At 34.3% G+C, this 12729-nt stretch overlaps 2 protein-coding genes across 3 annotated transcripts; both read left to right on the forward strand.

Annotated features, from left to right (window-relative positions):
* Positions 1 to 1107: 1107 nt before the first annotated feature.
* Positions 1108 to 7084, forward strand: LOC120074162 (probable serine/threonine-protein kinase abkC). Of its 2 annotated transcripts, XM_039027187.1 has the most exons (6): positions 1108 to 1378; positions 3430 to 4765; positions 5014 to 5283; positions 6238 to 6393; positions 6522 to 6683; positions 6794 to 7084. In XM_039027187.1, the coding sequence occupies exons 2-5, from the start codon at positions 3437 to 3439 to the stop codon at positions 6639 to 6641; spliced, it is 1875 nt and encodes a 624-aa protein (XP_038883115.1). In that variant the 5' UTR covers positions 1108 to 1378; positions 3430 to 3436; the 3' UTR covers positions 6642 to 6683; positions 6794 to 7084. The 2 variants fall into 2 exon arrangements, with proteins under 2 accessions (XP_038883115.1, XP_038883114.1); XM_039027186.1 differs by having other exon boundaries at positions 1109 to 1378; positions 6522 to 7061.
* Positions 7085 to 8072: 988 nt separating this feature from the next.
* Positions 8073 to 12538, forward strand: LOC120074165 (PI-PLC X domain-containing protein At5g67130-like). The gene is made up of 9 exons (XM_039027193.1): positions 8073 to 8348; positions 8426 to 8506; positions 8601 to 8723; positions 8806 to 8946; positions 10016 to 10114; positions 11216 to 11519; positions 11598 to 11821; positions 11953 to 12039; positions 12222 to 12538. The coding sequence occupies exons 1-9, from the start codon at positions 8343 to 8345 to the stop codon at positions 12399 to 12401; spliced, it is 1245 nt and encodes a 414-aa protein (XP_038883121.1). The 5' UTR covers positions 8073 to 8342; the 3' UTR covers positions 12402 to 12538.
* The last annotated feature ends 191 nt before the right edge of the window (positions 12539 to 12729 follow it).

Genomic DNA, 12729 nt, shown 5'->3' on the forward strand with positions numbered 1-12729 from the left:
CACACAATGACAATGCATTGTTTCTTAATAGCTCGCCAATGGTAAAATCGACAAACTATAATGGATGACAAAGATTAGTTAGCCATATTTATTTGTAAATATGATACTATATCCTTTTTTGACATATCATTTGGTATCATTGATAAAATAATATATAACTATAGTATATAATGTAAAAGTATATATAATTAATATATTGGTTTTTGTATCACTGATGTTCTAATATAAAACATAAACTTAATTTATTATTTTTACATTAATGATAACATATATCACTGATATATGCCTAATGTGATTGGTAAAATTGTTGTGCTTGGTTCAACTATAGAATTTGGGTGAGATCTCAATATAAATAATCTTGGTAAGAAACTAACCCTTTATAATAGTCGAGTTGTCGTCTAAATTATATATGATAAGGAGAGAATTAAACCAATCCAACCCATTCAATACTAGAGAAACTTCATAGAGAATGTTTTTTCATCTTCCAAGTTTGGGTGAGTACTTTTACAAATGAACACGAACCCTAATCTAGCACTAGAGTATGTTGGCGAAGCACGTATAATATCAATTGCGAATTTTTTTTAGAATAATTGTAGGTAGGAAGATTCGAACCACATATCTCATGATTATTAGTACAATCGTATGTCAATTGAACTATGCTCACTTTGACAATATTATTCCAATTTCAATTTCAATTAATAACTTCGGATAAACACCTAATTTCAATTTTGAGTTAATAATTTCTAATAAATAACATTAAACTAATACTATTCCGATTTCAGTTTTTTAAAGGAAAATTTTAGTTGATTTTTACGAGCTATGAAATAGTTAAAATTTTATTTTTTATTTTTTATTATTTTTTTACCACATATGAAGTGAAGGAATCAAATCTCTAACTAATTGAGTTATGTTGATTTTATCTTTTTATCATTTTATTATAGAGAACGATTTAAAAAACATTTTTATTAATTCTCAGAGACAAAATTTGAATCAAAATATACAGCTAGATCGAATTTTGATTTGTATTTGTAGCTTTGATCAGCCGGTTAAGTTTTATAAACTCTAAAGTTAACGACGGCGGTAACATAACGATACTGTCAGTTATCTTTTTTATTTTTCCTTCCAAAATGAAGCCCTAATTTTCTCAATTTCAGTTCATCATTCTCTCTCTCTATATCACTCTCCATTCCCTTCTCCCTCCATCCCAGATTCTGAGCTTCATCCCTCTTAAATCCACAACCTGCTGCCGGCGACCAACCGACTAACCGCCACCTGTTCGCACCCTCTTCCCGCTCATCTTCCATTTCGATCGATCGAATTTGCGGCTCGCAGAGTCAAGGCCCCCGCCTCCCACCTCTTATTTCCTTTCTCTTCCTCGGTAAGTTTGATTTTTTTTTTATTCACATTCTCTTCCTTTTCGGTTTCTTTGATTTGTGCTTCCTGTTTCTGCCGGCTCCCATTCCCTTGATTTTTTTGTAAAATTGAAGTTACTTCTTGATCCTTTAACAACTTTTGGGTGTTTGCAATTTGGTACTTCTAGCTTAGCTTTGGCCACCTTCTAGTTTTTGCTTCCATTGGAATTTACAGATTGAATATAGTCGGCAGTTAGACAACCGGACAGATAGTCCTCTTCTTGTTACGAATTTCATTTTACTCAGTGAGGATTACGGGCTGGAAGATTCAGAGTGAATAGCTATCGGAGAGACGTTGTATGATTGATTTTTTATGCTAACATGTGAATTTTCAATTTAAATAAAATGTGAGACTCATCACGAAAATAAAGGTACAAAGATAATTTTGAAGGAAAACTTGAGTCGAATCAGACTGACGCGTTTCTAGGACAAACAATGGGAATGAGAGAGATTGATTTTCTGTCTTGAGATAAATGGACCCATAATATATCGTTTGTTTTAACCTAAAACTTAAGCTAGAATGTCTACAATTTATCCAAGTAAAATAATTCGCATCTTATTGTATCAATCTAGTAGATCATTTTGCTCCCTTACTTTAGGGTGTTAAGCGTGAATTGATTTTACTTATGTTAGGAGAATCATATGTTCCAATCTTAGACGTTTTCCAAAAATAAATAAATGAAAACTACTTAATTGTTACTCAGAAACTTGTTAAAGAAATTCATACCACTTATGATATAAAGATGTGGTGGTGGTGGAGATTCAGAATATTTGACCTTGAGGACAGATGTAATACGTTACTGCTCTTTCTTTAAATTATTCAAACGATTGAGGTTTACTTAAAAACAAGTCTGTTCACTAGGCAGGCGGGGACTAAAAGAATATGTCTTCATAATATTCCAGAATGTATCATGGCCCATCTTTTCATCTTTTTATTAAAAGAGAGAGTTCTGCCTCTCCCCGAGGCCTGGAGGAAAAATAGGCATGAGGAAGAGTGAGAGGATTAATTTCTCTGGAGTGTGACAACTCCTTCGCATGAATAAACTATCCGCATAAAACAATCGGGCAGAGGAGAAGGATGGATTGTTAGCGTGGCGATTTGGAAAACATAATTGGGGGGCATGTATGGTTAGGGTCCTTTTTGTACCATAATCTGCTGAAAAATAATTGTTAAGGTCTCTACTCTATGCACTTTAGCCATTCGATTCTATTGATTGTTAAGCTCATTGTCTACAAGCTTAAATTGCATTGCATAAGGCTTATTAGAACGAAGCATGGTTAAGGTAACTTGGGCCCAACATTATCATATGACTAGCTCAGCAAACGCAGGCCGTTGTGACATCTTCATTTATGGCAACTCAACTCTTTTGTCACCTACCTCTTCCGTGGTTTTGAGCTGTAGCTGTCTGAACTACCTAGCAATCTGAATTACAATATTTTGATGCCCAAGTTTTAGAAGAGTGCCAAAGGTTGAATTCTTTAGAAAATACATGTTAGAATCTTCCACCATGTGCACAGGATTCAGTCGACCAAAAGGGATTTGATTTTATAGGACTGGATTACAAGTCCTATAAAATTTGAGAAGTGAAAGAAAAATGCTATTCTGATTTAAAAGAGGGAGGAGAGAAGAGAGGAGATGATGTGGATATGAGAAAGAGGGAGGAAGACTAAAAAATCTGCAACATTAATTATTTTGTGAAGGGCTTAATGATAGAGACGAACTACAAGTATTTAATAAACTATAGGAATTAATTCAGATTTGAAATTATGGAGGAAAGATAGAGCAGAAAACTAATCCAGAGGCTCAAAGTGTTATTTTTCCCCAATAATTCATTAGTTTGAAAAATGTAATTTGCTGGAATGTACATCAATCGTTAATTTTTCTGATTGCATATTTATCTAATTTATACCCATGAATCCTTCTGCAAGCTCTTAACTACCTAACTCAAATCCAACGTTTCTTTTTATCAAATTATAGTTATTATATATTGCTGCTAAAGTAATTTAATGATTGCAGATATTTGATGTTGGGGAACATAAGGAAGGCAGTGCGTTCACTTCATACAAGCCGCAGACTTAGACATTTAGAAGTGAGGAACAGTGGGACAACTGTTACAGTAGAGCCTCTCCTTCACAATAAATTGTTCTCACATTATAGATTTTTAGCTAGAGGACATGGTTCCTCCCCATCGTACAGCACAAAAAGAAGTTTAAGCTGGACTAGGGAATCTAGAAATTTTTGTATCTGGACAACGAGTAATGTTGTTAAACACCATGCACAATTCGTTTGGAATAGGGTTTGCAGCAAGTTCTCTTCCAGTGGCCATAGTATTCCCACCTTGAACGAAGTTGCTCGGGCATTTTGCTTGGCCATGTCTCGTTCTCACCTGATAGTTCCTGGTGTCTTTGCTTTTACATGTGGAGAGCTAGCATGTGCCCAAAGAACATTCACAAACATAGATCCCTATTCATCTCATAATTCTTTCTACATTCGGGCACAAGATGGACATGCCTATTTGATTTCGTTACTATTTTCTACTTTAGAAGGCATTATATTATTATTTAGAGCCCTTTATTTGGCAATCTTGTTCTCACCTAGCATACTGATGGCTCCATTCGTGGACATCTTTGGACTTCGCTTCAGGAGACTCTGGCTTCAGGTTGTTCATCGTTCACTGGAAAAAGGTGGTCCAGCATTCATTAAATGGGGTCAGTGGGCAGCAACACGACCAGATCTCTTCCCTAGAGATTTATGCATAGAGTTATCAAAGCTTCACACTAAAGCTCCAGAGCACAGCTTTGCCTACTCAAGGAAAACTATAGAGCGGGCATTTGGTCGAAAGCTTTCTGAGATATTTGAGAATTTTGAAGAGCAACCTGTTGCATCAGGAAGTATTGCTCAAGTACATCGAGCTTCTTTGAAATTTCGATATCCTGGTCAACAAATGGAGCCCATGGTGGTTGCTGTAAAAGTCCGACATCCTGGCGTTGGGGAATTAATTAGGAGAGATTTCATTATAATCGATTTTGTAGCAAAAGTCTCGAAGTTCATTCCTACACTCAATTGGTTGAGATTGGATGAAAGTGTGCAACAGTTTGCTGTTTTTATGATGTCTCAAGTCGACCTTGCAAGAGAAGCTGCACACTTGAGTCGCTTTATCTATAATTTTCGGCGGTGGAAAGATGTTTCATTTCCTAAACCTGTGTATCCACTTGTTCATCCTGCTGTTTTAGTGGAAACTTACGAACAAGGGGAAAGTGTTTCACACTATGTTGATGAGCTTGAAGGATATGAACGGCTCAAGTCAGCACTGGCACACATTGGGACACATGCTCTTCTAAAAATGCTTCTGGTAATATAACTGTATACTATTGCTGTAGCCTTGTTGATGGTTCTTACTTCTTTTAAACGATTTTCATTTATCTGCTAAGTAACCATTTTGTCCTGTCTTTACGACGTGCACTCATCTAATGTCAGAAATTGTAATTTCTTGGATGTGTTTGCATTTAAAATACTGTCCTATTCTGAGATGGTTTCTTTAGTTATTTGAGTGTTGCACTTTTCTCTGAATGCCAAGGAGTTCAATCTTCTTTGTTTCAGGTGGACAACTTTATACATGCAGACATGCATCCTGGAAATATCCTTGTCAGAGTGTCTCATGAAAAGTCCCGGCGGAAGCGACTCTTCAAATCCAAACCTCATGTTGTCTTCCTTGATGTAGGCATGACTGCTGAACTTTCTGGTAATGATAGAGTAAATTTACTGGAATTTTTCAAGGCAGTCGCTCGTAGGGATGGCCGTACTGTTGCCGAGCGTGCCCTTAAATTAGCAAAACAACAAAATTGTCCTGATCCTGAGGCATTTATTGAGGTAAACAATGTGTGTCATTCATATTCTTTATGAAGCCTTTTAAAATAATTGCGGTTTAGGTTGTGGAAGGCAGAGTTTGGCTTTAAAGGATTGTTTTGTAACTCCACTTGTTTCTTGTTTTCAATTTTTTTAGGCTCCGTTTAATAACCATTTGATTTTTAAATATTATACTTTTTTTCTCATATTTTCTTTGCAATGGTTTTCATCTTTGTCAAGAAAACACTTGGATTTTTAGCCATGTTTTAAAAACAAAAACAAGTTTTCAACTTTTCACCCTTTTTTCCCTCAAATATATATTTGTTTTTTGTACTCAGAATTCAAACGGTTTCTTAAAAAAGGTTAAAACCATGCTAAAGAAACAGTGAGTAGACAGGCATAAATTTTAGAAACAAAACTAAAACAAAATTGTTATGAAATGAAGTCTTAAAAACATGTGTTTTGGTGATGGTTCTCTATTCTTTCTCATTTAAAGGTACTTTCTATATATTGTATAAAATTTTTGGTTTCTTGTGTTTTTTGTTATATTTTAAAACAACAAAGCACTGTTTTATTGGTTTATAACTTATAAAATGAAAAAGAATAATTGAAAGTAAAGTGACATAATAATTTTAAATATTTTGTTTTTAAAATTTGTTTGTCAAGTAGTAGGACTTTCATTTTTTGTATTCTAGCGGTTGCCTTTGCCATGGAAACAAAAGTAAAAGAAATAAGAAATGGTTCTTAAATTTTTTCTTAAAAAAATAAGTAAAATAAAATAAAAAGAAAGAAGAAAATAGAAACCAAGGGAAGCGACAAATAAAAAGCAAGAAAGGGAAACGATACTATGCTATGCGTGCTTTTAGCTTATTGGCGGCTCCTCTGTGAATTTGAGATTGAGATTTATTTACCTCGGGAGTCTTTTCAGTAGGTTCGATTCTATATTTTGCGGGAGTATTTCTGACCAGCTGCTTACAGGAAGTGACCGAGGCTTTTGATTTCTGGGCTACTCCCGAAGGTGATTTAGTTCACCCTGCTGAAGCCTTGCAGCAATTACTGGAGAAAGTGAGGCGTTACAGAGTCAACATCGATGGAAATGTCTGCACTGTGATGGTGACAACATTGGTTCTGGAGGTAACTTCAGTCTTCCATTCTTTTTAGGATGTATATTTAAAGGTTGCGAGAATTATTTTATGGTCTAGTGACAGTCCCCAATTGGCAATCACTGATACTTTGTTTACTTCTATTTCTCATTTGGATAGGGCTGGCAGAGGAAACTTGATCCTGCTTATAATGTGATGGAAACACTGCAAACTCTGTTACTGAGAGCTGGTTGGGCTGAGTCTCTTTCCTACACAATTGAAGGATTGATGGCCCCGTAGAATGTTGTGCCTGATCTGCTCCAACAAAACAATTTTGACGATGTAAAGGAGAAGTTACAGATATTAAGCTTAATCTGTTATATTTAAGTTCCAATCTTTTATTCACATCATTCTTTCCACTAAGTTTTTGCTTTTAATTTTCTTGTTTTTAGCTCAAATGTCGGGCAGACGCAGTAGATAAAGGTATAAAGCATAAAGCAAATAATGTGGTAAACAACCTAAGTTTCTTTTGATTTTACTGTAAAGTTAGCATCTTCTGCTCCTGGTAAACAGAAGCAGCAGGGAAAAACATGATCTTCTTCATAGTTATTTCTCATTTGAATTTGATTTCCTACACATTGAATTAGAAAACCATTCTCATGAATGTAGTAAAGTATTGTATAGATACGTTTCAATAGTGGTAGTTGTTTGTCTGAAGCATCATTTTGAATGGACCTTGTTTACACAGGATTCACATGTAAATATTAGATATTTAACACCAATGAGACCTCGTTGGACTTCCATACTCGTTTTAACAAAGAAATCTCTTTGGATAGTCAATGTCTGGTTGTTTTTCCAATTGCTGATGTCTTGATGTAAAATTGACTAATTCGAGCCTATTATTGTATTGAATATAATAATTAGGCTAATTCCTCGTGGCCATTCCATCTGATTAAATAATGGATCTTCTAGAGTATCCTGATTGATTATTCGTAGCCTACATTTATAAAGTCCTATTCCCTTTAGGTGGTTGTATTTTGGTCAATGTTTTGCATTACTAAACTAAGTCGCATCTTGCTCGAGGCATGACCATATATTGTATAATCAACTAATCAAGAACGTGTATGTTAGTTGGTTTTTTTTTAAAATTCATGTTGATAATTAATATAAAAATTTACTGTGTATATTTTATAGAATAGTCAGTTATCAAATTTACTCATCCTTCGCCGTATTATTAGACCTTTTTCCATTTGAAAAGTCTAACACTTCGAATTAGGATGACTTCTTCAAATGAGCCGAGAGGCTTTAATCTTAACATATATTGTCATTTATAGTTCGTTCTTTTTTCGTTTTTGTTTTTGGATAAACATATACGGTAAGTCGGTAGCTTCTTGAGTTACAATTTGAATTTTCCCTTATATATATATATATATATATATATTTACATACATTAAGATTACAGAGGGTGGTATTGAATTTGTGATCATTATTGATATCGGTAATTACATCAATTCTTGCTTGCTATCTCTTGTGAAGATTGTTCAAAACCTTACCTCTAGTGTATATAGGTGCTATGTGGATCAGTACTCAACTGTATGGATGGAAAAATGGTGCCATAAAGTCGCTGATTAAATTCTGTTGCAATCAAAATAACTTGTTATTTTTTAAGAGAATTAAATTTAGAACTTATCGTAGCGTATCCGTTATCAAGGAAAAAAAAAAGGAGAAAAAAGAGATTATTTAAAGACATTAGATAAAATTAGACGGATGGTGGAACAATATTAGATTCCAATTTTACCGAACACGCCGTTGTTGAAGGTGCAACATAAAATTCAACCATCCATAAAATAAATTAGAAAATAAGAAGAAGGAAAAGAAAAACCCGAGTCTACCTCAAAACCTGACTAATCCACGAAAGGCCGAAGAAGAAAAGCCTGTTTGATTTTATTTAAAACAACAAGAAATCAAAAGCGAAAGAACGGCATTGAAGCCTTCTCACAAATGCAGGCATGTCTTTCTCCTTTCTATTTCTCTTTCTAATTTCTTTTACATTCCGATTAAATTTGTTCGTTCTTCAATGGCAGGGATTCAAAGCAGCCATCACTTTCCATTTTCAACTTCTGTTTATTTCACTCTGTCTTTTCACCTTCTCTTCCACTCTCAAGGTTTTCCTCTTTTTTTTTTTTTTTTTTTTTTTCATTGCTATTATTCAAATCTCGTCTCCCTTCCTTCTCCAACCTAACCTCCTCCTCCTTTTAGATCGGAGAAACCTGCTCCTCCGGCGACAAATGCGATTCCGGTCTGATATGTGATACTTGTCCTGCAAATGGAAATACGCGCCCAAGATGTACTCGCATCCAGCCAATTAATCCAACATCCAAGGCCAGTCTCCAAAAACCGCCTCTGATTTCCGGTATCCAGAAATTCCGCTAATAATTTAGCCTTTATGTTTCGTTTCGTTCAGGTAAAAGGGCTTCCATTCAATCGATACTCATGGCTTACGACTCACAACTCCTTCGCTCGTACCGGCGAGAAATCGGACACCGGAGCGAGCATATTGGTGGCCCCGACCAATCAGGAAGATACGGTCACCAGTCAACTAAACGTGAGTTCTCATTCATTCATTAACATCTTCCTGAAGATCTTCCGCTTTCCATGGTTTCATATTAGAATGAAGAATCTACCATTTTCTCTTAATACAATGATTTTCCATTTCTATATGCCGCCTTTCTTTTTACCCTCTTTTTCGCTCTTTAAATTAGATACACAACTCTTTAGATTTCTTTCCGCCCCACAAAGGATTTTTTGCTTTTTTTTCCCCCTTTACTTAAATCTTTGGAGTCTAAATATATGTTTTTCATCATATTTGGATTTTTTTTTACCCAATTCGGCTCCCCATCTTTAAAAGTTCTCAGTTTCATCTCTAATGTATTGAATATTTTCATTTAAGTACTTATTCACATAAAACATTTAAATTGGTTAACAAAATAAAAATGTCATTGCAAAATACACTTTATTAACTGATCGAATTAAATATAGTATAAGCATTAATTTTTACAATTTAATAAATTTGCATGTTAATGTTGGTATACTAATAATTGACAAATACACAAGGATTATGAATCTATTTTGAAAATTTCAAATACATAATAGAGGAAATTAAAAATGGAATTATAAAATAACAACACATAGAAAAGTAAGAAAGTAAAATTTAAAAGTTTTAAAATTAAAAGGAATGTCTTTTTTTAAAAAAATTACTTTTAGCTGTTCGGAATGTAGCGGAAAAGATATATGTTAATGGAATAGACAAACAAATTTAATTTCAAGAAATCGAAAGTAATAGAATAATGTTACATTATCAAGCTGTATGATGTGAATAATCTTTTTAAAAAGTGGAACAGTGACGGTAGGTGGACTGTCCCAAACAACAAATCTCTGTGTGGCCGATAATGAAATTGGTGGATGTCACGTGGTTTAATTATTCTATTTGTGCACTTTGGCTTAAGATCAAAGCATCATCGCTCATTTATGCATACTAACCGACATTCATATTCCAACAAACCTAAACCAAATCTTTACCCCTTTCCATTATATATATTATACTTTTCAATATTCATTTTGATACAGAATTTGTGGTTTAATTATTCTTACGGTTAATTATGATGAATTTGTAGAATGGAGTTCGTGGGTTAATGTTGGATATGTACGACTTTCAGAATGATATTTGGTTGTGCCACTCCTTTGGTGGCCAGTGTGTGAATGCCACTTCATTTGTAAGTGCTCTGCTTAATTTTTCATTATCATCCATTTCATTTTCATTTTGTGGAGATAGATGGGTATCATTTACCAATCGTATTAGAATTATGACTTTAACCTGTAACAAAAATTTTCAAAACAGAATTTGGTGCACATAATTGTTAAATTTATGATCCAATTTAATGGAAGGTGAATTAATTATGAGGTAATAATTAACTTACTACAAGTGGGCGTAAAGTTGAAATAACTTTTTCTTTCCTTTTTCGAGTATAACTTCAAGAGTTGTAACTAATAGTTTTTCTCCAAAAAAAAAAAACTATTATTTGCACATTTCGCTTGCCACGGTGAATGGTGATATAATTCGCTGTTATCTTTCTTTAATTAGCTTACCTGACTAGAATTGTTCCTACCTTTTTAGCTTATTCTGGCTTTATTTTCTTTCATTAGAGTTCTAAATTAAGAATTATTAGGACAAATATCAATTTATACCTTCGCACTTTGAGGGTTATATCAATTTAAACCCTAAACTAATAATTGTATCAATATAAACCATGAATTTTAGGTTGTATCAATTTAAAACCCCAAACTAATAATTGTATTAATTTAAATCATGAATTTTCATAAGTGTATCTATTTGACCCCTAAACTGTTATAATAGTATCAATTTAATATCTCCATTATGTTTTAATGGGGTATAATTATAAAAGTTTTGAATTTAAATTGATATGTTTATTAAAGTTTAAGGTTTAAATTGATACACTCAGACTTTAAATTTATACAATTATTTGTTTACATCGATACAACTTCTAAAATTCAAGGTTTAAATTAATATGACCTCAAATTTAAAGCTTAAATTGATACAATTATCAATTTAGGGTATAATTTGATATTTATCCTAATTATTATTACGGAACTTATCGAAAGTTTAAAATGTAGCTCTGAAACTTACTTAAAAAAGCTTCAAACAATAATCCAAATTGAACTTTTCGAAATCTCTCGTTAAGAAAAAAGTTAATATATCCATGAAATAATGTTATTGTTATTTCCATAGAATGCAGTCTTTTTTTATTTTTTATTTTTAAATGAAAAGAAAGTGATCTTGTTGACTTCTTTTCCAGCAACCGGCAATCAATGTGTTGAGAGAAATTGAGAAGTTTTTGGGAGCAAACCCAGAAGAGATTGTCACAATCTTCATTGAAGACTATGTGAAATCACCACAAGGCTTGAGCAAGGTGTTCAATGCTTCTGGACTGAACAAGTACTGGTTTCCTATCTCCAGAATGCCCCAAAAGGGTGGCGATTGGCCAACTGTCGATGATATGGTGAAGCAAAACCAGAGACTGGTAGTTTTCACCTCTAAAGATTCGAAAGAGGCCTCGGATGGCATCGCCTATCAGTGGCGCTATGTTGTTGAAAGCCAATGTAAGCCAATTCCTATGTTTTTTAGAATCGTGTTGTTATGAGTCTTATGAAAGCAAAAGAGTGGGAATGCATCTGCAGATGGAGATCAAGGAAAGAAGCCTGGATCTTGTCCAAACAGAGCAGAGTCGCCTCCATTGAGTACAACAACCATATCCTTGATCCTCATGAACTATTTTTCTACTAATCCCAACAGAACAGGCGTTTGCTCGGATAATTCAGCACCATTAATTAGCATGATAAATACTTGCCAACAGGCAGCCGGCAAACGGTGGCCAAATTTCATTGCTGTTGATTTTTATCAGGTATAACGAGGATATATCATTTTCCTTGAACTACACTATGTTTGAGTAGGGTAGATTTGAGATTAAGACAATGGGTGAGTTTCTTCTATATATAACATTGGCACTTCTGTTTCTCTACTTATTGCTTGTAGAGGAGCGATGGTGGAGGCGCTCCAGAAGCTGTGGATGTAGTCAATGGGCATCTCACTTGCGGGTGTAATAATATTGCCTATTGCAAGGTTTGTAACCTACTTTAATTTTATCCTCGTTATAAGACTAAGGTGTAGTAGGTCGTAAATACATCCACTAAAATGCGTCTGAATTGAAGAGAAATAGATGCATTTATGGCCTAAAAATTGTAAAGAGCTGATGGTATTTGAGAATAGGTCGTTGGCTAATGGAAAATTGAATGGATAAACAGGGAAATACGACAGGCGTATGCGATAACCCACCGATTTCTCCCCCACCACCAGCCGCCTTGGAAAGTCCAGTGCAAGGTGCGGGAGACTCCGGCGATGCACACTTTAATGGCAGACCAGCCGATCTCAGGTGGTTATTTGGGGCAATTTTGGCCGTCACACTGTTATTACGCCTCAATTAGTCATTATTCCGATATTGATAACCAGTTTGTTGGTTTCAATCATACTACGTATGCAAACTATAATGTTCAAATTCAAACACATTTGAGAATGAATGCTTCTGAGAGTAGTTTTATTTTAAACGAATATTTTCTTTTCACTGGCTCTTTTATCAATCCTGATATCTGCTAAAAAAGGAACAATAATGTCCAATGACGCATACAGCTGGACTATGGATAAGTCCAATAATATTTAAAGGTAGTTTTAAACGGCATTAAAAACCCCATCAAGAAATATCCAAATCTGTCAAAAGGGATGCTCAAAAATTCATTTCGATGTAGAAATAGACCA

Source organism: Benincasa hispida, chromosome 3 (assembly GCF_009727055.1).
Source record: "Benincasa hispida cultivar B227 chromosome 3, ASM972705v1, whole genome shotgun sequence".
NCBI lineage: Eukaryota > Viridiplantae > Streptophyta > Magnoliopsida > Cucurbitales > Cucurbitaceae > Benincasa > Benincasa hispida.

Bases quoted from the DNA above. Each gene is read 5' to 3' on its own strand.
- LOC120074165 (XM_039027193.1), top strand. The intron at 8,507-8,600 runs GTTTTCCTCTTT...TCCTCCTTTTAG, and splicing joins CCTTCTCTTCCACTCTCAAG to ATCGGAGAAACCTGCTCCTC. The intron at 8,947-10,015 runs GTGAGTTCTCAT...ATGAATTTGTAG, and splicing joins CGGTCACCAGTCAACTAAAC to AATGGAGTTCGTGGGTTAAT.
- LOC120074162 (XM_039027187.1), top strand. From the start codon at position 3,437: ATGTTGGGGAACATAAGGAAGGCAGTGCGTTCACTTCATACAAGCCGC. The intron at 4,766-5,013 runs GTAATATAACTG...TCTTTGTTTCAG, and splicing joins CTCTTCTAAAAATGCTTCTG to GTGGACAACTTTATACATGC. The intron at 5,284-6,237 runs GTAAACAATGTG...AGCTGCTTACAG, and splicing joins ATCCTGAGGCATTTATTGAG to GAAGTGACCGAGGCTTTTGA.